The sequence below is a fragment of the Thamnophis sirtalis genome, unplaced genomic scaffold (genome assembly GCF_051295495.1).
Source record: "Thamnophis sirtalis isolate CommonGarterSnake01/CBP01778 unplaced genomic scaffold, rThaSir2_p1.2 scaffold_6, whole genome shotgun sequence".
Classification (NCBI taxonomy): Eukaryota; Metazoa; Chordata; class Lepidosauria; order Squamata; family Natricidae; genus Thamnophis; species Thamnophis sirtalis.
The window spans coordinates 21470616-21496335 of record NW_028261386.1 but is presented as its reverse complement, the minus strand read 5'-3'; the positions used below and the strand labels follow the sequence as shown (position 1 = coordinate 21496335).

General features: G+C 44.1%; 1 protein-coding gene, 1 long non-coding RNA gene and 1 other non-coding gene across 3 annotated transcripts; 2 read left to right on the top strand and 1 right to left on the bottom strand.

The window, feature by feature from the left end:
- Positions 1–1641: 1641 nt before the first annotated feature.
- On the bottom strand, positions 1642–16055 carry LOC106547715 (uncharacterized). The gene is made up of 6 exons (XM_087717353.1): positions 15874–16055; positions 9922–10143; positions 9585–9723; positions 8535–8677; positions 7515–7567; positions 1642–3019 (listed from the first exon to the last, which is right to left on the bottom strand). Exons 2-6 carry the CDS (start codon positions 10128–10130, stop codon positions 2232–2234), a joined length of 1332 nt encoding a protein of 443 aa, XP_087573479.1. The 5' UTR covers positions 10131–10143; positions 15874–16055; the 3' UTR covers positions 1642–2231.
- A 5425-nt stretch (positions 16056–21480) lies between these two features.
- On the top strand, positions 21481–23195 carry LOC106547713 (uncharacterized). The gene is made up of 4 exons (XR_015696887.1): positions 21481–21564; positions 21948–22032; positions 22225–22291; positions 23113–23195. It is a non-coding gene; the product is annotated as an uncharacterized LOC106547713 (long non-coding RNA).
- LOC148044893 (small nucleolar RNA SNORD49) lies at positions 21725–21795 on the top strand. The gene has a single exon (XR_015697216.1). It is a non-coding gene; the product is annotated as a small nucleolar RNA SNORD49 (small nucleolar RNA).
- Positions 23196–25720: the final 2525 nt, after the last annotated feature.

The window sequence follows — 25720 nt, the reverse complement described above, 5'->3', positions numbered from 1 at the left end:
TCCCACTGGAATGAGGCCCTCCGGCTCTTCGCCAGCAGCAGCACTTTGCCCAAAGCCCCGCACCAGGAGGCTGAAGCAGGCCCCAATTCAGAATGTCTCTCCCCCTCCAACCCACACAAAAAGACTCTCTGCAGCAACACAAACATTCATTGCACATATCCAGTCCAGGGGGTCATAGTGTGAGGACCCCTGATTTAGTGTAATATAAAAAATGAAAATAATTTTTCTGCAGACCACCAAAATTTTCTCACGGACCACCAGTGGTCCCGAGACTACCAGTTGGTGACCACTGTTCTAGGGCTATACATTATGAACTGGAAATGGAAAAACCGTCCTAGCAGATGACAATAGAAAAGCAACTCCACATTTTTAGTCAAAAACTAACTAGAGACCAAGGCTCAAGCACAATACAAAAGATACTTGACTTCTTTTAATATTGCCACTGATGTTCTTTCTCTTTTCTTCGTACAGGATAAACAACCTTGTGCATGCATGAACACAAAGGACAGGTTTCACAAAAGCTCAGACAATGTTTGTTTTTGTACACTGGCTTAATGGGGTCTGTTAAAGATCTTGGAGCTTCATTTGCATAACATTGCTAAGCTCGGCTATTGTGAAACCATTAATTTTCCATGGCTTACCATGGTATGGAAAGCCTTCACATGTGGTTAGATTACAGTTTAGTCAGTGCACTGTTTGGTGCAAATCCAGAAACAGGTCAGTTCAGTAAAGAGGAACTTGTGTGAAACTAGCTCAGATATATTTTTCTTTTCTTTTTTATTAAAAGTGTTATGTAATAGCTCTAAGGTCTTTTGAAACAGGAATTGGTTAAAACATGAAATGCATTCATTTCAGATAGATTACAATTTTGGTTTTATTTTTTGTCCCCTCAATTGGACATCACCGGAAGAAATTTCTAGCTCCCAAATTAAAACACTGCTGTGAATTTCCATTCATTTCTTTCAAAGATACATACAGTGCAAATATAAGAAAACAGATTGATATAAAAAGCTAGCTGTGGTCTGCCTCTTCCATCCTATGCTTCCTCTCTCTGTGTTGAAACTCAGATAGAAAGGAAACTCAGATAGAAAGAGTGCAGAGAATAGCAACAACGATGATTAGGGGACTGGAGGCTAAAACATATGAGGAACGGTTGCAGGAACTGGGTGTGACTAGTTTAATGAAAAGAAGGACTAGGGGAGACATGAGAGCAGTGTTCCAATATCTCAGGGGTTGCCGCAAAGAAGAGGGAGTCAAACTATTCTCCAGGGCACCTGAGGGTAGAATAAGAAGCAATGGGTGGAAACTAATCAAGGAGAGAAGCAACTTAGAACTGAGGAGAAATTTCCTGACAGTTAGAACAATTAATCAGTGAAACAACTTGCCTCCAGAAGTTGTGAATGCTCCAACAGTGGAAGTTTTCAAGAAGATGTTGGATAACCATTTGTCTGAAACGGTATTGGGTTTCCTGTCTAGGCAGGGGGTTGGACTAGAAGACCTCCAAGGTCCCTTCCAACTCTGTTATTCTATTCTATTCTATTCTATTCTATTCTAGATTATGGACTGGAGCTTACTGTATTCTCCCCCCTCATTCTCATTGGAATCAGGTTCTTATTATTTCTAATTATTTACATGGCACACGGACTGTGGTAAGCAGTGTAGATTATAAAGTGTGATGCACAATCAAAAATAGTTGTTAATTAAGGAAACCTGGCTTCCTGAATTCACCCAGTCACAGAGCACACCAGAAAGCTTGGGGTAGACACGCTGGTTACACCATACGGTACTAATCAAAACTGGGATTGGTTAGCTCTGCAAAACCAATCAAATTAGCCACAGTTGCAGTTTTCCTCCTGACTTGTTTTTAACATGCCCCTGGGTGGATGCTCCTAAACTAGGCTGTCACTTAGCTTTGTCAGTTTCTTAGTTTGGCCCTCGAGTGTCACGTAAACAGACCCACTGGTTTTTTTTTTAAAAAAAATAAAACCTGGTTTAGGATTAAGCATGTTGTGTGCATCTAGCCGCCCATTTCTTTTACAGATGGAATATACATTTATTTCTAATCTGCTTCAAGTTGCTTGCTTGTATTTCAATGTTGCCATGGGAGGACTTGGTTCTTTCTCCATCTCACCCAGCAATTCTTGGCCCAACTTCCCCTGGCTGTAGTTGGGCCTTAGAAGGAAAACCACACAGAGGAAGAGAGAAGAATGCTACATGGGAAGGAAGGGTCCTTATTTTGCATCTTCAGTCTTCATGCAATTCTCACCCCAATCCTGCACCAACTCCCAAGCACTTGGGCCCAATAGCCGATAGTTTCTGCTACGATAGGTGCTCACATTGCAGAGACGGCTGGCATGGGTATCTTCATAAATTTGTTGGACAGCAGGTGGCACAGGTGGGAATCCAGCAAGGTGAGCTAGGTCCTCCATATAGCTCCACTGCTGTTCCTTCATCTTCAGGAAGTACCGAGCCAACCCTCCCTTCTTCAAATGTAGTCCCAGCTGTCTTTCGACTTCAGCCTCCATGTCGGTCACAGAAGGGAGGGAACAGCGCCCACTTAGCACAGCCAGCGCAAATAGCACCTGGCAGTAGAAGTGCGGAAAAGGACAGATCTGCTGACAAACGCCGATCAAGAAGAGAGACGGGTGCTGAGGGGGCAGTAAATGCTGGTAGAGGGGCCCCACTCCATAATCTGTCTCTTGTAAGCCCAACTGGGCCAAGTCCAAGAAAGGGAAGCTGTACTTGTAGCCTGTGCAGAGAATCAAGACGTCGGCTGGCATCTTGGAACCGTCTGTGAATACCACTGTCTTTTGCCCCACCTTCAGAAGTGGGGGCACCTGTATCACTTCCTTAGGCAGCCCACACACATGTTGCCTATTATGGCTGAGCACCACTTGAGCAGCTACATTAGAGAGTTGCAAGGCCAGGTCAACTCCTGATGGACCAGCGCCTACCAGCACTACAGATTGGTTGGCAAAGGGCTCTGGATAGCGGTAAGAGTGGCTGTGTAAAAGATGGCCTGGGGAGAGAGAGAGAGAGAGAAATGTTGGCAAGCAATAGCTTCCACCTCATCACAGGCATTCTTGCAGAGGTTACAACCAGGGGTGGGATTGAAATTTTTTAGCAACCAGCTCTCTGCCCGGTTGCTGAATGGGTGTGGCCATGGTGGGCATGGCCTCCATGGCCTTTTGCACCACGGCGAGGGTGGGGTTCGCCCTCCCCAGGCTCCGAAGGGTTTTCTCAAGCCTCTGGGAGGACGAAATCAGCCTCCCCTGGGCTCCGGAGGCCAGAAACAGGCTCGTTTCTGGACTTCTGGAACTTCCAGGAAACTCATTTTTCACCTTCCCCCAGGCTACGGAGGCTCATTTTTCACCCTCCCAGAGCCCAGTGCAGGCCCTGCACTTACCTGGCCTCCAAAATGGGCTGCATAGAGACTCCAGGGAGGGCGGAGTGGGGTAGGTGGGGTCAGCCAGTTCTTTCAACTACCGGTTCAGCAAACCAGATGTAAAATTAGTATCCAGTTCGCCCAAACCGATTCGAACCAGTTGAATCCCACCCCTGGTTGAGAGCCAAGGTGGCGCAGTGGTTAAAAGCAGCACTGCAGGCTACTGCTAGATCAGCAGGTCAGCGGTTCAAATCTCACCGGCTCAGGGTTGACTCAGCCTTCCATCCTTCCGAGGTGGGTAAAATGAGGACCCAGATTGTTGGGGGCAATATGCTGACTCTCTGTAAACCGCTTAGAGAGGTCTGAAAGGCCTATGAAGCGGTATATAAGTCTACTGCTATTGCTGGTTACAATGCATATCCAACATATGTGTCTATTTCTCTGTCTCCGTGTAATGGTACAGGGGGAATTACCCTGGGAGACAAGAGGAACAGCCAAAAGACTAGCCAATTGCCATGCAAAAGGTATCTCAGCCCACAGAAGGTAAAGGGGCAAGGGAAGCATCACAGAAGGGACCCTCCCTAGTTTTCTGGAAAGTAGAAGTTAAAAGAAGGGAGCAGTGCTTTCAGACTTGCAAGACTGTTATTCTAAGCTTGCAATAAAGGTAATATTAGTAATCATGGCTTGTGCTTCTTGTCTGGACTACCTCAAAAAGCTGCCGCTCTTCTACTTTTCTCTTGCCTGGACCTTTTTTGTCTCATTTGCCTTACCTATTGGTGCCTTTGATGAGGTGGTGAATGGTGAAAGTGACTTTGCTCGCTTGATCTCTTTAGAATAGAAGGGCAGAAACCAGAAACCTGAAACCAACAACGCTGAAATCCCCTGCAAAATAGGGAGGGTCTAACTTCCTTCACAAGACATGCTTAACTTGATTACTGAATTAACCCTTTCTCTGGGTCTGCAGAATACACTGGAATTGTAAATGAGGACCCAGATTGTTTGGGGGAAATATGCTGTCTCTGTAAACTGCTTAGAGAGGGCTGTAAAGCACTGTGAAGCAGCATATAAGTCTGCTATTGCTATGGAGTCACCAAATAAACTGAATTTGCACTTGATGCTAAACCACAAAAACCTCAGGTTAGCAGTAATTAAATTATCTGGATTTGACTTTGTTGGCTCTTAAGATACAGGTTATGGGTTGTGCAAAGCAGGGACGTGCAGTCACTAGAGGCAAGGGAGGCGGGGCCTCACCAGTCTCCTCAGGGAAAGGAAAGAATTTTAAATAATTTTTTTTAAATAATTAAAGCCAGGGTAGTTGCTACCAGATTTCAAGTCACAGTGGCTTGGTGTCTGCTCTCAGTATTAACTAGGAGGAGGCCAGAGAACTCGGGGCCTCCTTTGCATAAGGAATTTTTCGCCTTTTAAAAGTTAAGAAAGGGTTAAAAAGCAAAAACTTTCATATGCAAAGGAGGCACTGATTCTCCCGCCTCCTGATTGAGGAGCAGTGAATCATGCCTTATGAGCACGCTTACGTTGAGCACGCTTACGTTGGGCAGACAAGAGGAGAGTTGAGAGAGTTTCCACAGCTGAAAAAGATATGTGGATCGGACAGAGGGAGGGAGGGGATTCAAATTTATTGTAATTAAATATGTAATTTTTTTATTGTGGAGTGTATGTGTGCGTGTGTGTGTTTCTTTCTTCACAGCGGTCCGGTGGGGTTGGAGGAGGCGGGGGGGCGAGCCGGCGGAGCGCGGAGGTGGCAGGGACGTTCTCGCCGCTGTGTCCCAACAGGCCCGGCATCTTGCGTTTATGTCCGCCATAAACGCGAGATGCCTGGCCTGTTGGACACAGTGGTGGCGGGGGGAGGAATGGGCTGGGTGGGCTGGCTGGCTGGGGAGAGGGGAGCCCTTTAAAGCCCTGCTGCCGCGTCTTTCCAGCAAGACTTCCTTTTGGTTCGCGGTTTCCCTTGCCTGCCTTAACTAACTTTAGAGTGCCGGCAGGCAGGGCTCGGCCGCCATTCAGTGAAACATGTTTTGCTGAATGGCGGCCGAGCCCATGCCTTTAAAGTGCCAGCTTGCCCTCTAGGCCGGCCGGCGCGGAAGGCAAGCCGGCACTTAAAGGCATGCCAACACTTTAGAGCTCAGCCGCCATTCAGTGAAACATGTTTCGCTGAATGGCGGCCGAGCTCTAAAGTGCTGGCATGCCTTTAAAGTGCTGGCTTGCCTTCCGGGTGTCCCGGATCCATCTGAGATGCTTCACACCACCGTCGTGCTCCACCGCCTTGCCCCCCCCGCTTCCTCCGACGAACAATCCTGCTGCCCCGCCTGCAGCCAGCCCAGCACCGAGCGGGGAGGAGGAGGAGGAGGAGGAGGAGGAGGAGGAGGAGGAGGAGGAGGAGAAGAGCAGTGAGTCCTTGTGCCGGCCGCCTGGCCAGACAGGGAGCAGGTTGGGCGGGGGGTGGGTGGGCTGGCTGCAGGCCGGGGCAGCAGGATTGTTCGTTGGAGGAGGCGGGGGGGCAAGGCAGTGGAGTGCGACGGCGGCGAGAAGCAACACCCCCGCCGCTGTGTCCGACAGGCATCTCGTGTTTATGTCCGCCATAAATGCGAGACGCCTGTCGGACACAGCGGCGGGGACATTGTTTCTCGCCGCTGCTGCGGTCTTGCCTCACCAAAGGTAACCCTCACCGCACGTCACTGGTGCAAAGGTATTTGTTATATCTTTGTCTGATCTTGTTAAATGAATGCAGCCTACAGAATACATTTCTAACTTCTTCTCCTTCTTATCATGCCCTTTGGATACCTGGATACCCTCAGTTGGAGCTATATGGAGACTTCCTTCTCTTGAAGTGTTCCTCCTTGCCTCTTCCCAGAACTTAAATAGGCTGTATGAGCTGTCTCTGGAGCATTGTATTCAACTATTGGAAGCTTAATGGTTTTCATTTAATAGAATTTCCTCCTCTTTATTCTTGTTTTTGAAATCCAAGCCTGGTAAAATGACTGTGGTGCTTCCAGGAGGCATTGAGATATAACAAGAACGAGGGCTTATTGCTTTCTGTTTGGTTGCAAACATAGAATTTAACACTTCCCATTAAATGGAAAGGGAACAGTTTGTTTCTTTATTCTTTTGTAAATGAGCTATTCAACTATGCAACAATTCTGATCCATGAAGTAGAAACTTTACATTCTCTGCATTCACTCAGACAGGGCAGCTTACGGTAATAATGTATTAAAAAAGTATTATGTAGCATAATAGCCATAATAAATTTAAAACAATATTAAGATAATGATGGCATTTTTGAAATGGTTGTCTGGTGTAACTCTGCACTGCAACAAAAAAACCAAACTGATTCACGGACAAAAATAATCCATGATCAAAGCATGAATATGCAAGGCAGAACTAAGTTCATGGAATTGGCTGCTGAAGACATAAGGGTAGCCATTGGCTTCAAATAAGATCAAGCACATTCATGAAAGATACATGTATTATTGGCTATTAGGCACAGGGCTGTGCTACATGAAACATCAACATTTAGAAGCAGCTTACATCTAAACAACGTGGTAAGGGAACAACACTAGAACAAAAGGCTACTGCCTTCTTTCTCTGGTTGGGTATTTTCCAGGAGCCATTGGTCCTGGAAATCTAATAAGTAAATTGCCTATGAAATAAGTCTCTAGAGTGTAGACTATTTCAATTGATTGGGTGATGGGGAAGTAATATGCTGGACCTGATGGTTTTAGCCTGATCCAGCCACAAGGGTTCACCGACAAATGCGCGATAGACATATGCGCGCCGATAAAACTGTGACGTCAAAATCGCTAATTGATTTTTGACAATAGCACGACGACAAATGCGCGACGACAAAATCGCGGATACGTACGTTATAACCCTAACCCTAACCCTAATTTTTATTTTATTTTATTGTGCTTGTCAGTGTGATTTTGACATCACGAATTTGCGGGCGCGATTTTGACGTCGCGAATTTGCGGGTGCGATTTTGACGTCGCGAATTTGTGGGCACGATTTTGACGTCATGGTTTTGTCGGCGCGCATATGTCTATTGCGCAATTGTCGGGTCACGAGCCACAAGTTCACCCTTTTCTCCAAAGAGTAAGGAAGGTTTAAAGCTTACCTTGGAAAGAGTCCAACCCAGGAATGGGAGGTATAAATGGGACAGTGTAATGGCTGAAGAAATAAAATAATTAGAATGGAGGTTGGAGAACAGAGACACGTCAAGCGTTAGTATATATTCCCATTTTCTTATTTGATTTACAAAAGCATCAAATGATTTGCCTGGTCTTTCATTCATTCTAACATGATTTTGCAGGAATCATGAGGTTAGTCATCTACACTCTACACCCGTGATGGCAAACCTATGGCATGCATGCCAGAGGTGGCACACAGAGCCATCTCTCTGGGCACACAGAGCCATCGCCCATTGCTCTTCCAGGTTCTGGTGAGCCAGCCAGCTGGTCTTCATGCGCGTGGGAGTGCCAGAAGCTGAAAGAGCAGTTGCCTCATGTGCATGCACGCGCCGGGAAGATGATCTTCCAATTTCCAGCATACACATGCATGCCAACCACCCGGTCTTCCGGTTTCTGGTGTACATGCACACATAAAGACCAGGTGGCCGGTGTGCATGTGCGCTCCGGAAACTGGAAAATCGTCTTCTCAGCTTGCGCATGCACACAGGGGGGGGGGTTTGCTCTTTCAGTATCTGGCACTCCCACACATGTGAAGACCAGGTGGCCAGTTCACTGGAACTCAGAAGAACAAGGGGAGCAGAGCTGCCAGCCAGGATGGGCGGGCTGGGGCTTCCCTCCATCCCCAGTGCGAGGACCCCCAAAATGTTAGACGGAGGCAGCGCATGTGCACTGGACAGCTGGTCTTCATGCATCTGTGTGCCAGAAACCAGAAGAGCAGATGGCTGCTCATCTGCGGTGTCAAAAAGGTTCACGCATGCTCCCGTTTCAGCACTCGGTGCTGAAACAACCATCACTGCTCTAAACTCTCTCTTTGAATGTTCACCTCCCCGCAAAGCAACAACAACAACAGCAATAACTTCACACTTGGAAGTTAAACTTGGAAACAACTAATTTGTTGCTCCTTCTCTTCTTATCAAAAGCGCCATCTGAGCTCAACTAGGACTCACCCAGTGCAGACCATGATGGCATCAAAGTTCTCTGTGACTTGCTGAGCTGATTCTGGGTGCTGCACTGTTGCTGTGATCTCCCAGCCACCTAGGCTGCCTGCATCCCTCGGGACAGGCCTGACCTCCTCCACTTGCCATTGGAACTGGTGGAGCAAAATGGAAGAGAATAGGTGAGTTCTGTAAGCGGTGATTATTCTGCAGCAAAACTAATAGTATAGTGGGGAAGGTGTTAGGCCAGAAACCAGGACACTGTGAGTTACATGCCTCCCTTTGACATGGAAGCCAGCTGGGTGACTTTGGTCCATTTACTCTCTCTCACCCCAGTCCATTTCAGAAGGTTGTTATTGTCGGGGCGTATAGGAGGCAGGAGTATTACATATGTTTGCTATTGTAAGTTGACTCACTCACTCACTCTATCTGTCTCTCTGTCTCTCTCCCCCCTCCTTCCCTCTCTCCCTCTCTTCCATCCATATCTATTTATCTATCTATCTATCTATCTATCTATCTATCTATCTATCTATCTATCTATCTATCTATCTATCTATCTTCTATCCATTTATCCATCTATCCATCTATCCATCTATCCATCTATCTTCTATCTATCTATCTATCTATCTATCTATCTATCTATCTATCTATCTATCTATCCATCCATCCATCCATCCATCCATCCATCCATCCATCCATCCATCCATCATCCATCATCCATCATCCATCATCCATCATCCATCATCCATCATCCATCATCCATCCATCCATCCATCCATCCATCCATCCATCTAGCTATCTATCTATCTCAGGATAACAATACCAAGCTCTTTTATAAGGGTATAAAAATGCCAAATCCCTTCTAAACATCGTGGCTGGTTGTGGGATCAATCATAATAATTATATAAACAGAGGTAGCATTTACTCTGCCTTGCATTGAAAGATCTCTAGAGGCAAAACTTGGCAACTCATTGTGCTTGCGTTCCCCCCCTCCTCCCCAGGGAGCATGTGCCTATTTTTGCTCTGCCACTCCCTGCTTTGAACAGCCCCGTCATCTCTCACCCTGATATGCTCACAGACTCCAGACTGCTCTGCATAGCTATCCAGGTAGGCCAAAACATCCGAGTGGTGCAGGAATGAAGGCAGTGATGGGTCAAAGGGGAAATCTGGAAAGGCCATTGATTCCTTGGGTAGGTTGGTCCTAGGAGCAGAAGCAGGATAAAGTACCCTTTCTGCACTGCATTCCACTCCTTTCCCCTGCCCAGGCTCCTTCCTTTTTTTATATTTAAAGAATAGCTGTCTGAGGCCTCTTACTATGCTTTCTAACACACTGGCAGACATTGGCATAAAGAGCCCATCCCAAAGCACAGAGAAGCAGGCGCACCCTTCAGGGATTTACCTGAGGTCCCGGTACATGCTGGAATGGATGATTCTTCCCGTGGCATCTTCTTTATCCTCTGTGTAAATCCAGGTGCCTCCCAAGCGATCCGAGGACTCAAATACCACGGGAGGAGCAAAAATCTCAGAAGAGGCAAGGATGTGCCGCGCGGCACACAGTCCCGCCGCTCCAGCCCCAATGACTGCCACGCGCAGTTTTGTCGGTACCATTTGGCAAAAGGGTCTGCAGGGGAAAAGTAGAAGGTTTACCTACCATAAGCATCGCAAACGAGCCCTCCAGGAATGTGGACTGAAGAAGCCTGGGCAGCCAGACTTCCCTTTGACTCCAGGGGATAAGATAGAACAGTCATCACACTCAAAGTCCAAAAGTTCATCATTAAAATTACTGGCTTTGGCAAAACCTGGGGCTTTAGAGAGTAATTTGTTAAGGATTAACCGGAAGAGAGAAATAGATGAGATATTTGAGCATAGGATAAAAAGAGGTCATACATCCACGACTTGCACACAGTTCATTTAGTGACTGTTCAAAGTTACAATGGCACTGAAGAATCTGATTTATGACCGTTTTTCACAGTTACAACCTGCGCAGCATCCCCACGATCAAAGTTCAGGTGCTTGAAAACTGGATCATATTTATGAGCGTTGCTGGGTCCCAAGGTCATGTGAGTATCTTTTGCAACCTTCTCACCAGCTAACTCAATGGAAAAGCCAGATTCACTTAGCAACCAGGTTACTAACTTATCAATAGCAGCGCTTCACTTAACAACTATGGTAAGAAAAGTTGTAAAATGTGGCAAAAGTCACTTAGCAACAAAAAATTTGGGCTCAAGGACTACCTATATGCCCAGAAAGAGACAAGATCTCAAACCATGGAGCTCTACGCTCTATTGCCATTCCTGAGACAACCATCATTTCAAATTATTGGAATATACACCATGCAGGGACCAGAATTCTGCTTGGTTGTATTTAACTAAAATGTAATAAACTCAGAATTCTCTGTCAGGCGCATGTAATAAAAACTAAGGAAAAAGAAGAGCCTGTTTCATAAAAAGCCTTGAGATTTTCTATAAAGCAAATAGAATTAGTCTGGGCTAGAAACACTGTAGTGTTCCTAAGAATGAGTATTGACATTTAATCTCAGAAAGGAACACAAAAAAAAGCAAGATGCAAAGCATCATTCCAATAGCTCCATTGCTGTGGCTGATGCTAAGCTGATGCAAAGCACATCAAAAATGCTTCATGTTAATAAATCATTGTTTAAAGACGGTTATAAAGTTATAATATTGTGTGGGCCTGGAGAGGAGAGGTGAGATAATTAGTAAATAACCTTTAGTTAACTACAATAATAACAATGAAATGTTAATGGACAATATTTAATGATACATACAAGTGTGTTGGGGGGGGAATGCTCAGATATCCTACTTAACCGAATTAATTTTAGAATATGTCATAAAGGTGTAATGATACTGGAGATATATTGAAATTGCAAATGAACGCCAGTAGATGGTTGTGTCTTCCAATATAAATGATTCTAGATAAAAACATGTTTAAACAATGGTAACCAAATGAGAATTAAGGTACAGGGATAGTAAAATGTATAACTTTTCTTTCTTGATTTAAAATGTACAACATGATTTAAATGAAGTATATGTAAGGACTGTGGAAGAAAGGCACAGAATATATTTGTAACCAATCGATACGCTTTCAACAAGATGTAACGAAAGATGATTTTTCTTTCTTTCTGTTTAATTAAAACAATAAAAAAAATTCTCAAAAAAAATATGCTTCAGAGCTTCACCTCTGAATATACATTTGTTGCATAAGCACATAGCGCCAAGCTGTGTCTCTTCCAACAGGTAACTGTTCTTTTACAGTTGTAGGAATAAGAGTTGCCTCCAATCCTTTCACTTAGCATTACCATTGCCCTTTGTACGTTGCTTCTGAAAGGGACAAGCCAACCATAGTGATGATTAAATGATTAGCTTGTGCATTAACTGGATGTGCCTCGTCATGTCTACTTGCTTTCCTCTTGACTTCATTCTTTTCCTCTCCCCTTTGACTTTGTTCCTTTCACCAATAAAACTGCAAGGGAAAAACTACAGAAAGACCATAGAGCAAAACATTGGGGTGTGGGGGAAGATAAACAAATTATCGTCTGGAAACAATTTATAGTTGCAACATGAGAATTCCTCCATTCAAAGCGTTGGTCTTTGGTACACTGTGTAGGCAGTGAGAAATCAAATAAGCCCTTACAGCTGCTTTTGAGTCTTTCCAGGTTTGCTGGCTGGGGAACTCTGGGAGTTGAAATCCACACATCTTCAAGCCGAGCCACAGTGGTGTAGTGGTTGGAGTGCAGTACTGCAGGCTACTTCTGCTGACTGCCGGCTGCCTGCAATTTGGCAGTTCAAATCTCACCAGGCTCAAGGTTGACTCAGCCTTCCATCCTTCCGAGGTGGGTAAAATGAGGACCCAAATTGTTGGGGGCAATAGGCTGACTTTGTAAACCACTTAGAGAGGGCTGTAAAGCATTGTAAAGCGGTATATAAGTCTAAGTGCTATTGCCAAGGTTGAGAAACACTGGGCCGAGCCTTGAGGTCTTCATCCACTGAGGTGGGATGACATTCTCCTGCTTTGCTTAACCTCACCTGTCTCTCCCTCCTGAAGAGTTCGGATTCCATGCCAGCACTAATATTGTCCATATTGAGCTCCTTCTCCTTGTAAGCTTGACAAGGACTCACCCTTTTGCTTATTTCCCCAAATATCATTGAAATGAACAGTGCAATAATCTCTGGCTGAGTTTGCACAACATTCATGATTGGTTCAGTCAAAGACCTTTCAGTTGCAATCACACAGCAAAGGAAGGTTGATTACTGTTAATTTGGATTGCTTTTAGGGTGACTCAGTGTGTTGTGCAAACTCCGTCTATCTAGTTAATTTATGTTTCAACACGTCAGCTCAGAAAATGAATTACTTCAGTAGCTAACTTAAGCATAATGTATAAGCTCATCTGTGATGATACATGACTGACATTGATAGTTTGGCCTTTGAGAATGCTTGACAATTAGAATTTCCATAATATTAGCTTATCATTTTTTTTTTGCCTGGAACAGCTCTTTGCAAGCTCAGGACTAATTTCTTTTTAATCAAAGGGATAAATCAACTGGCTGTGCTATAGGTACTCCTCAACTTACGACCACAATAGAGCTCACATTTTTGGTTGCTAAGTGAAGCCTATGTTAAGTGAGTTTTGCTTCATTTGATGACCTTTCTTGCCACAGTTAAGTGAATCACTGCAGTTGTTAATTTAGTATCAGTCATTAAGTGAATCTGATTTCCCCATTGCTTGTCAAAAGGTTGCAAAACGTGATCACATGACCCCAGGATACTGCAACTGTCATATATACGAACCAGTGGTCAAACACCTGAATTTTGATCATGTGACTACAGGGATGTTATAATGTAAGTGTGAAAAAATGGTCTGGAGTCCCTTTTTCCAGCACCATTGTAAAACTGAACGGTCACTAAATAAATTGTTATAAGTCAAGGACCATTTGCATATGCTTGGCCTTTGGCAGCTGAAGTCCAGCAACAACAGCCTCAAAGTAAAAGTGCTTCTTTTTTAAGTACAGATGCAGAGAGGAGAGAGGGTGAGAACAGAGTGTTCCCCCATAACTGATTCTGAGAGTTACAGATTTTGAGAGCTGGACAGCCACAGCACCTACAACTCATTCTGGATGATATAGCTTGGGGGGGCTGCCCCTCAGACTAAATCCAAGTGTCTATGTGGTGTATGAATCCCCTCCTTTGAACAGTCCCATGTCCTCAGTCTCTCCCCAGACTGATCCTGTGAAACTCTGACCTGCCCAAAAATCTTGAGTGGGTTCCCACAACTTGGTTAAAATGGTTAGCGCGGTTCCGATCGGCTCATTCTGTGGTTTAGGCTACATGTATCACATCATGTCGCTCACTGCATTGGACGGACCGTACGCTGCGGACACAGCAATTGCATTTATTAATCCAGGATTAGGGTGCTTGTCAAGGCAGCCTTTGAATTAGACACGAGGGACATCGATCAGAGCCGCTGAACGAGAAGGCTATTACTCATCTTCCTAAAATTTGGTAGAATTGTTCATTCCAGTTGAAACTCAACTCCCAGGTGTTCTCCAGTGCCGATCCTGCCAACTTATTATCAAAACCAGGACGGCTGCCCCAGCAGAGGGACAGTGTGGAGGAAACCCCAGTAATTAATCAAAACTATTTCATGACAAAGGTTTTGCACTCTTCTGTACACAATAGAATTCCCTAGGCTACTAGGCTCGAAATTCTTGGTTTGGATAACTTAGAACTGTGTCACTTGCAGTCAGACCTAGGCATGGCATACAAAATTATACGTAGTAATGCTTTACCTGTAAATGATTTTTTTTCTGTTTTAATCACAATAATAGGCGTGGGAACAACTGCTTTAAACTCAATGCAAATCATTCTAAACTTGACTGTAAAAAATATGATTTCTGTAATAGGGTTGTCATAGTCTGGAATGCTCTAATTGATCCAGTTGTCTCAGCTACAAATTTCCATAGTTTCAGTCACAAATGGACTTCCTTACGTGGACCTTACTTCGTACTTAAGTGGTCAGTAGAGGGGGTGTGCATAAGTGCACTAACGTGCCACTAACGTGCCTATCGTCACTGTCATTGTATTTCCCCCCCTTTTTCCCCTCTTGTTCTCGTTTTGGTTAGACAAATTCTAATAAATAAAAAAAGTAGAAATAAATAAATAAAATAGGTGGCCAGCCAAGCGTTTTGCAAAGTTCTGCGTTTAGCTGCCCAAGAGAGTCTCAGGGCTGAGAATGACACTTGGACCAGTGTGGCAGCGAGCGGTGCTAGCATCTGGCCCACCAACTCCTCCATCGATTCATTAGGGCAGAGGTCTCCAAACCTGGGAACTTTAAGGCTTGTGGACTTCAACTCCCAGAATTCCACAGCCAGCTGGGGAATTCTGGGAGTTGAGGTCCACAATGTTGTCCCCAATTCGGGTCTGAGCCTGGTGCCGAAGCCATTGATGGACACAAGTTGCAGGTTTTCTGATTGCTTTTTATTGGAGTAATCCAAGGAAATTACTGTTCAAAAGGCCAAGAACCAAGAACAAAGGATTAAGAAAGCTTTATACATTTTCACTAAAGGAGAAGGCGGGAAAAGGTGAAATAATAAGAAATATCCTCTGATAAACATTTTAGCAATAATTCTACAATTTGTTCTATTGGTCTATAGCTGTCCCATTCCTAAGCCTTGGCTAATGAATGCCCCAGGAGTTATCTAACAGACATTTCATTTGCTGCCAGCCATCTCTATTCCTAACTTTTAGCTGAGATCTGTAAGTTGTCTAATTCTTGTTACTTTTATCAACTTTCTAGCTACCCATAATTGCTACAAGCTTTAGACATGCATATTTTCTGTTGATAAGCATTCTTGGTTCTTGTCCTATAGACCAGTGTTTTTCAACCACTGTGCCGCGGCACACTAGTGTGCCGTGACATAGTGTAAGGTGTGCCATGGGAAAAACACTTTATATATAGTCAATATAGGCACAGAGTTAATTTTTTTAAACATTTTCTAATGGTGGTGTGCCTCGTGATTTTTTTTCATGAAAAAAGTGTGCCTTTGCACAAAAAGGTTGAAAAACACTGCTATAGACACACACATCCCAATTACAGCCTTCCTGATTTACTTTCAAGTGTGTGCCATGACCTTGCTTTATTTTAGCAGCCAGCCCATCAACAAGTCTTAAAGTTCCCAAGTTTGGAGACCCCTGTATTAGGGGGGCTCCTCCAGAGCTGGGAACTTTTCGCTGCCCGCAAACCAAGGCGGGCTGTTTTGCCCTTCTGTTTGTGTTCACGCCCGCGTTATTCTTCAGCTGCTGCTGTCACTGCCGACCCCAAAGCGGAAACACTCACCGCTCGTAGCCCGGTCACAGCAGCTCGAGTCTCCCCCCAGTCCCTGGTGGTTGGAAACGCGCAGTCCAAGGCGAGCAGCCCTCTCACTCCTCCGGGCCAGAACGGAGGAGGCGGGGGTAGCAGCAATAACTGCAGGCTCTTCCTGGTGCCTGCTTTGGATCCCTCTCCACGCTCTACCAGGGAGGGCGGGAGAGGAAGAGCGACCAATTGTAGGACAAGGCAAAGGGCAGCGCTGCCCCTCTTCCGAGGACCATCCTCCGCCCTTCCATAGCCAGCCTCTTGGCCCAGGGAGACAGAACGGCTGACAGACTGTGGGAACTGGCTGAAGGATTCCCGCGAGAATCCTTCTGCCCCCTCAGCTCCTAGCAAGACATGGTTTATTGGGTGTGTGGGTGTGGGTGTGTGTGTCAAAAGTTATTCTCTCTTTTCCCTGAAACATCCCTTCATTATTGGAAAAGAGCTCTAGCCTTGCTTTAAACACCAGGATGGCCCTGGACAACCACTGTATGGATCAAGGGAGATGACAAGATGCCTACTCAGTTACAAACCTAGCAATATGGCTTGTTGGACTTTGGCTACTTTCTGGGGTAGAGCTGATGTGTGAACCCAGAGATTGCAAAAAAACAACAAAAAACCTCACCACAATGGTTACCAACCTGCCTTCCATTGAGGACCTGTATGAGTCAAAAAGAGGGCTGTGAAAATATTTACAGACCCCTCACATCCTGGACATAAATTGTGTTAACTCCTACCCTCGAAACGATGCTATAGAGCACTGCTCACCAAGACAACTAGACACAAGAACAGTTTTTTCCTGAACGCCATCATTCTGCTAAACAAGTAATTCCCTCAACACTGTCAAACTATTCACTAAGGCTGCATTACTATTGCTATTAATCTTCTCATTGTTCCTATCACCCATCTCCTCCCACTTAGGACTATATGACTGTAACTTTGTGGCTTGTATCCTTACGATTTATATTGATTCTTTCTTAGTATGATTTGATTGCTTATCTGTACTCTATGACTATCATTAAGTGTTGTACCTTATGATTCATGACGAATGTATCTTTTATGTACACTGAGAGCATATGCACCAAAGACGAATTCCTTGTGTGTCCAATCACACTTGGCCCATAAAGAATTCTATTCTATTCTATTCTATTCTATTCTATTCTATTCTATTCTATTCTATTCTATTCTATTCTATTCAGGCTAGAAACCAGGAGACCAGTGAGTTCGAGTCCCACATTAGCCATGAAAACCAACCAGGTGACCTTGGACCAGTCATTCTCTCAGCCCAATTCACCTCCCAGGGTTGTTGTTGGGAAAATAGGAGAATGGTGTGTATGTTTTCCACTTTGTGAAAGTAATAGACGAATACAAATAAATGCATGCATACATAAATTGACGTGCATCAAAGACGTTCTGCTTCATGTTTCTTTCACTTTCGGGTAAAAGTCACAGTGCTTTGTTTTGCTATGATTCTTTCCACCTTCTGTTTTTCAGTAAAGCTGGTTGGTGCGTTGCCCTTTAATGTAATTTGTGTTTTGCAGAATAAAATTGTGGATAGTAGATATTTAGGGATTTGTAGATATTATAGAACCTGCTGTAGCTCAGAAACTGGTATTGGCTGATGAGTTTTGCAAATCTATTATAGCACCACAAGAGGGAGCCCTGATCAGCTCACAGCACAGTATTCCTATGGTATTCAACATTCGGGGACAATAGTGAAGGTTGGACTGATTTGAGAACATTAGTGGGATTGGAGAATGGCTATGCTGGTGCTGATTCCATGGTCTCCACGGTGAATTTGCCCTTCATTCTTCTTAGCTCTAAAGTAATTTTAAATAAATGTATTGTTCCAATATTTATCTTTTATAAGCCACCCAGAGTCATTGTAACTATGACATGGATAGTTATAAATGAAATAAAATGAATACATAAATTCAATTCACTTGGAACCTGATTGCATAAATTTGAGGGACATTTTCTTTGAAAACAAGAACATTTCCTTTTATCACTTTGCTCATGGATCTGGCCTCTTTCATTCAAAGTCTTTCTCCTCTTATCTTTGCAAATGAACTCCAGAAAAGGGGAGAGATCTTGGTCAATCTCTTTCCGACAGCAGACGAACTGTTCCCTCCACTCCAAGTTCCAGGACTACAGGATAAAGGGAAATAGTGTGTTGTCTACATTATGCAAGGTGGCCATCTCTACATCTTCCTGCCAACATCAAACCTGTTCAGGGCAGCATGTAAGATAAAGATGCTCAAGAGTTAAAGTAATCTGACCCAGGAGATCATGGTGTTCAGTCTTAGTGGAGAGGAGGCAAAGGCCTTTGAGGCATGTGTGAACCCAAAACAGATCTGCTAAACCTAAGGGGCAGATACCGAGTGTTATGAGCTGTATCTAGAGGACAAACAGACGTAAGTGTTCTATGTTGGCATATCAAAGTAGAGATTGTTTTGGTAACTAGACATCCAACTACAAGGAAGCTATATCAGAAAACCTGAACAATATTTGAATGGTAGTGTAGAAAAGGAATCTTATAGAAATAACACAAGAAACTGGAATTTCTGAGATTTTTTCAAGCTGGATAGGCAAGGGGCTGCTGTCAAATATCTTGACTTGTGGTCCATTTTTCTGGAAAAATGAGAGAGCAACCCCCCCCCCCAAGCATGCTGATTTCTTAAAGCAGCGTTTCTCGACCTTAGCGACTTTAAGTCCTATGGACTTTAACTCCCAGAATTCCCCAGCCAGCTCTGCTGGGAGTTGAAGTCCACAGGACTTAAAGTCGCCAAGGTTGAGAAACACTGTCTTAAAGGCACAAGCTTCATCTTCCAATTATCTTCATTGGATTTTTACATCAATTTTCAAGGAACTGACCATGTTCCCTTGTGTCCATTAAAGAGTTTCCAATGAACGTTCTTGGTGAGAAAATGGGTTTCCTAGTTACTCTCAGTTCAGCCAAGAAGGTTAGGAAATTAACAGCTCTGTGAGGAAAGATTTATCTCTTTTATAAAGTTAAGGTGATGTTAAGTTCTGAATCATCCCTCAGGCCTGAGGTGGACTCCAATTTTTACAAGGCACACGGTTCCATATAAACCATGTTCTATGTCTATGGTGAATTCCAAGATTTAATTTTGGTTCCAAATTTCTGCCAAATTCTTTCAAAGTGCTCAAAACCTGGCATAAGCTAGATTTGCATTTAACCTTCAGAATTTACAACAAGCACATCCAAAGGCACAGGAAGGCAGAGAGTCTGTTTATTTCACTTTGGGCAAATGTTTTAGGAAGATGAATAATAGCCTTCTTGTTCAGCAGATGGGTTAAGGAATGCATCGCACTGGCCTATTCAGCTAAGCAACAGTCAGCTATCCAGGACTATTATTGTCCCCTTGGGCAGAAGGATTATTAGTCCTGTCACCAAGGGCTCTCCTGTTAGACATGGATGGTGACATGATCAGAAGCCTCAACCCTCATGAAACATTATAGGAAGACAAGTTTGAATTTGCAGAGGCAGCCTATGTTCTGTCAAGGCTTCCTTAACTTTTCCCCCCTCACCCCCAGTATACTTGTTTTCTGGTTGGCTGTTTTCGGGTGTTTGAGAATGGCACTTTGGACAGGACTTATGAGGTCACTAAAGATGGACTTGACAGTCCCAACCTTGCAAGGACTTAGTAAGAGTCTTTATATCAGTGGTTCTCAACCTGTAGGTTGGGACCCCTTTGGGGGTCGAACAACCCTTTCACAGGGGTCACCTAAGACCATCAGAAAACATATATTTTTGAAAAAATACGGAAAACATAAAATAATTTTATGGTTAGGGGTCACCACCACATGAGGAACTGTATTAAAGGGTCGCGGCATTAGTTAGGTTGAGACCCACTGCTTTATATTTACCTAGGAAATGTTTATGCTCTAAAACAGCAGTCCTCAACCTGTGGGTCGAGACTCCTTTGGGGGTCGAACAACCCTTTCACAGGGGTCACCTAAGACCATCGGAAAACACATATTTTCGATGGTCTTAGGAACCGAGACACCGCTCCTCTATGGTTGGAGGTCACCACAACAAGAGGAACTGTATTAAAGGGTCACGGCATTGGGAAGGTTAAGAATCACTGCTCTAAAATGAAATAGGGATGCGGTGGCTCAGTGCCTAAGATGCTGAGCTTGTTGATCAGAAGGTTGGCAACTCAGCGGTTCGAATTCCTAGTGCCAGGTAACAGAGTGAGCTCCTGTTACTTGTCCCAGCTTCTGCCAACCTAGCAGTTCAAAAGCACGTTATAATGCAAGTAGAAAAATAGGAGCCACCTTTGGTGGGAAGTAGTGGTGGGTTGCAGGCTGGAGCCTGCCCGGAGCACCGGGTGCCGTTCTGGCATGGTGCTCCTGATGGTGCTCCTGAGGCCCACCCGAGCTCCTTACTGTCCTTTAAGCCTTTGGTGCTTCCGCGCATGCGCATGGCATGTACAGTGCCTGTGCGACGCTCCGCCGAGCAGCTGGAGCATCACAGAGGCGTCGCAGGCAGGTACGATGCATGTGCGCATTGTGCACATCTGCACATGCACTGCACACATCCATGTGGGCAACACTGGACCCGTTCCAACCGTACCGGTTGGAACGGGATCCGGAACCCACCACTGGTGGGAAGGTAACAGCATTCCGTGTGCCTTTGGCGTTTAGTCATGCTGGCCACATGACCACGCGGACGTCTTCGGATAGCGCTGGCTTTTCGGGTTTGAAATGGAGATGAGCACCGCCCCCTAGAGTCAGGAACGACTAGCACATATGTGCAAGGGGAACCTTTACCTTTAAAGATGGACTTGACAGTCCCAACCTTGCAAGGGCTTAGTAAGACTCTTTATATTTATCTAGGAAATGTTTATGCTCTAAAATAAACACTGAACCATCTGATTGTTACCGTATGTAGCATATGCTGATCTACAGCTACATTACTTTCTGTCTAATTGAACTGTGAGTAATAGAACTTAATTTAGACCCGTCGTCGAAGTCAGTTCATGAAACGGAGGGATGGCCAAAAGTTTAGGATCTTTGCCTTTTAGTAAGATGATGTTATCAATAGCAACCAGATCCATCTTGAGTGAACAGAAAGTGAAGAGGCCTATTCTATTTGGCTGCACCCAGAAATGTTTGATCCGTGATTATAACAGCATCTTATATATATGCAGATGCAGACAATCTGCGGTTTTTTGCTTCTTAGTTACGCTTGATTTGTTCTTCTACTATGGGAAATCCCGATTCTTAATTTGACACCACTAATCCCACCCACCCCCAACAATTATGTTGCAACTATTAGCGACTGCGCTTCTCTCGCGTTCGGCAATGTTCCGCGGTGAAAAGCACATCCCAGAAGATCAACCCCCTTTTTTTTAACCGCCGCTCTTCGCCTCCGCAGTTACGTCTCGCTCCCTCTTGCCCCCCGCCCGTATTATTGACCCGGAAACATCCCAAGATATTCCCGCTTTCAATCCATTTCCGTTCTCACCTCCCTCCCCCCGATTTTCCAGCCGCGAAATGGTATATTCGAACCAATCAGCAGCCACTTTTTTCCCGGTCCACCCACCCGCCGTCCGAATGGTTTGTCCCCCGCCTTAAAAGAGACCGCGTGGAGGCGGCTCGCTCTTTTCCGCGCTTCGCCGCTACTACCGAGGTGGTTGTTGGAGGGAGGTGAGCAATTTCATGGCGCCCTAGAAAAAAGGGTGTGGATTGCGGGGGTGACGGGTCGGTCCCTGTCTGAGCCTTTAGCGAGCCAATATTCTCCTTTGCTGTTTGTATTTACCCGGGAGTCTATGGCGCCTCGCGTGGGCCTTTAATTTTTTTCCCTTCGCGGGATGATGAAGCCGAGATAGGAAGTGCCGTCAGATGCGAGAACTGACGAGAGACTCCTCGTGGCTGACCGCAACTTGCCTTCTGCCCCTTTTCCTCCCTCCCGAGACAGGCCTAGGTTCGGTCCGGACCGAGGAAAAAGAGATAGGCCCAACTTCCCACCGACATTACAGAAGCCTCTTTTTTTTAGCTGCTTTCTCATCTAATCTTGGATTGTGTTGCAGGTTTTCTGCCGAAGCCATGTGGGATCTGACTTCAAAAAGCCATAGAAAGAACCAGTGTGTAGAGTTGCGGGAGAAACATGCAAAGGTAAATTTAAAAGCCTCTGAAGGTGGATCGTATGGAAGGAAGGCTCACCGTGATGATATAAAAACCTTACGCTGGAATTACCGGCAGACTCTTGCTGTTGAGATGGTTATTTCTGAGGAGCCTCTATGGAGGGGAAAACCATTGTTCTCCCAAACACTCTTTATTACAAGCCTCTCTTCTTTCTTTCTTCAGGGACTCAGGAGCTGTCCTCCAAGATGAGCAATTGTGATTGAAATGCCAACTGTTAACTGGAAAGGATGTAAGTCAAATGGATAGTTCTTGATTTGTTAAGTGTGTGTGCAGCGTGCAAAAATATTTCAAACCCAGAACAAACTATTATATCCAAGTTTGGTTCTAGATTTCAGGCAGTTTAGAATCAGGACAAGATTAAAAAAAATTGCTGGGCTTCTGTGGAAAGTTTGTGTTAGGTTTTGATAATGCTAGAACTGCCCTTAAGCAACAAATCTGGGATACACTTTGCTCCCTAAAAAAGCTCCCCAGCTACATATTTAAAATCCATTTTAATTTTTTGTAAGTCCTTCATTTTTAGCCGGGTTGGATACTATGCCCTCAGCAGTCCCTGGGGTATTTTGGTTATGTCCATGTGATGGTTCAATAGAAATTCTAGGCCTTATACTGTTTCCTATATAAAGTACCTAGCCAGACTCATATCCTGCATTAAAAACATTTCCAGGTAGGAAGCGCAATTTCTATTTAATGCTAGTAATGAAAGACAAGAATGTGAAAACAACTTCTCAAGTTCTGTGCTACCATTTCTACAGTACGTTGTACCATTAAGCATTGGAGCTTATTTTATTTGGGTTCATTTTGTTAACCATGTTTTTAATTTTACACTCCATTATATTGTTTTTCTCTTAAATGCCCATGCACAGATGTAAAACTTGCTTGTATCTGGCCTTGGGACTAATAAAATTTGAACTGATAATCTGGATAAGGCAAGATTTTATTTCTTGACTTTTCCTATTTGAGAAAAAAACATGGTGTCAATTTTTTACATAATTACTTTATAAATAATTGAATGCGACAAACATTTCTGATGTTCCCTTCCATTTCCCCCAGAATAATATCTCTCTGAAGATGGATTGGGCCAAGACATTGACTGGCCCAACATCCAGACAGCTTGCACACCTAAGTTGGGACTAGAATTCAGTTGTCTTGGTTTCTAGGGCACGACCTTAATCACCAAACTAGCTTGTCAGCAGAAATTCCCAAGAATTTCTTTTTCTTCTTTAGGTTTCTCATTTACTCAAAGACTGAAGTCCCTCCAGATTTCCTTGAAGAGGCTTGTTAGATACACAGTTTGTACTGATGTAAACATGATTAAAATCAGAGACCAGATTTGCTTTATTAAAGTTGAGAGCTGAAAGAAGATTTTAGAAGAATACACTTCTAAGATGCATGGAGGTAGGTATGTACCTAGTTCATCCTTTGTGTAACTGAAACTCTATCTGATAATCTGAGTTAGAAAAGCAGTTTTCAGATAAACAGTCATACCAAAAAAGATATGTAAATTTTAATGTTGGAATGTTCAATATATTTTGCTGGGATTGATTTTTGCATCTTATTTTCAAAGGGCTCTTTGCCCAGGGATACAAATTAGGGATATTTCCCTTGTCCTTCAAATCTGTTATAAATGTTCACAAACTTCATATAAGAAGCCATTATTAATACAAATCAAAAGGGCTTCAATGTTGCTAACCAATTTTTAAAATCTTGTTTCAGGCTTGGACAAATATTACTACTATTCAATGCACTCAAGACTACTGAAAGTGTCCATTTTTCCCTTGAAACCCTATGAAGACCTACATATTGGGGCAAAGAGATTATTTCCTGCATTATTGTGGCAGTAAACTTAGAAGCTAACTTCTTCCCTTTGTTGTACATGCTTACTGAATGGGTCCAGTTTCAGAACCCTTCAGATGGCGAAGGGATCCTTAAAAATTCATCTTGCACCTCTTGTCTCAATATATTTTAGACTATTTGTTAAAAATCTATACCGTGTACAGGCTCTGGGAAGTCGGGGGGGGTGTTAGGGGGGATATATACTATGTGTTAGATTTCAATGTAATGCGATTCCACATGTATACTGTTTCTCTTTAATTTCTCTGTAAAAATAGGACAAGCTGAATACATTGACATATAGTAGAAATACACCAAGGGGAGGAGGAATGGGATAGAAGAAAGATGGGTAGAGAGGGTGGGAGAGAGGATGGGAGGGAAGGTGGGAAGGGAGGGAGTGGATCGGTGGGAGGGGAAGTAGGGTAGAGGGGAATGATGGAGGGAAGATAGAAAGTTGGAGGGGGGCGGAAGAAAGAGGTGTATGGAGAGTAGAAGAGGTATATTGGGTTTCTATTTTGGGGGATATTGTTGACGAGGAATTGCTGTGATTATTGTTTAATGTTGTATGGCCCCGGCTATGCACAGTATATATGTGACACTTATGAAAATGGAAAATAAAAATATTTTAATAACAAAAAATAAATAAATAAATACAATACCAAAAAAAATTCATCTTGCACCTCTTGAAAGACAGCAATCATAAAGGTATCCAGGCCATGGGCCATCTAGGACTTTGGAGGTAACATTACTTGAATTGCATCCATAAGCCAACTGGTGGAGCTCCTAAAACAGTATTGGGGAGTCTTAAACTTAAAATACACCGCAAACCTATGTAATACTGGCCTAACTGAAGGCTCTTAGTACCGGTAGTTCAGACAGAAGGCGATAAGAGAAGCTAGTCAATATACAGATGGACCTAAAAGTAAAACTGATATGTTCCATCTGTTATCAGTTTCCATTACTTTTCTGCAGCCCTTAAGATTTTTTTAAATTTAAGCCTGTAGCATACATATATTCTCCTTTAAAATGCCTATTGAAGTTACATGAAAAAATAACACCAGGTGAACTGCTAAGATTAATTCAAGCAATTAAGGCTCTGCAGATTGATTTCCCCCTCGTAGCATTTAAATTGTGAAATAAGACCACTGCAGCTGTGCCTCAAAAATAAGCTAAGGAAATTGCAGATTTTCAGTTTCATGACACTAGTATTCTGTTTTGCTTCTGTCAATTTTGTACCTAATGGAAATTCATGCAGATTATGGCATCTCTTATTCTTATCAATGTTATTGTGGCCTTTCAGCTCCGACGGATGAAGCAGATTATCTGGGTCCCTTTCAGTCGGGGTTCAGGCCTGGTTTCTCCACCAAAACTGCTTTGGTCGCACTGACTGATGATCTCTGGCGGGCCAGGGATAGAGGACATTCCTCTATCCTGGTCCTTGACCTCAGCGGCCTTCAATACCATCGACCATGGTATCCTGCGATGACTGGGAGTGGGAGGCACCGTTCTACAGTGGTTCTCCTACCTCTCGGACAGGTCGCAGTCGGTGTTGGTTGGAGGGCAAAGGTCGACCCCTAGGCCCCTAAAGTATGGGGTGTCTCAGGGCTCGGTCCTGTCCCCCCTCCTTTTTAACATCTACATGAAGTTGCTGAGAGATCATTCGCCTGCACGGGATTAAATACCACCAATATGCGGACGATACCCAGCTGTATCTGTCCGCCCCGTGCCAACTCAGCGAAAAGGTAGAAGTGATGTGCCAGTGCCTGGAGGCTGTCAGGGTCTGGATGGGAGTAAACAAGCTGGCCCTCAATCCCGACAAGACTGAGTG

Bases quoted from the DNA above. Each gene is read 5' to 3' on its own strand.
- LOC106547715 (XM_087717353.1), bottom strand. From the start codon at position 10,130: ATGGTACCGACAAAACTGCGCGTGGCAGTCATTGGGGCTGGAGCGGCG. The intron at 7,568-8,534 runs GTGAGTCCTAGT...TTATTTCTTCAG, and splicing joins GCCATCATGGTCTGCACTGG to CCATTACACTGTCCCATTTA. The intron at 3,020-7,514 runs GTAAGCTTTAAA...CTCTCTCCCCAG, and splicing joins TGGGTTGGACTCTTTCCAAG to GCCATCTTTTACACAGCCAC.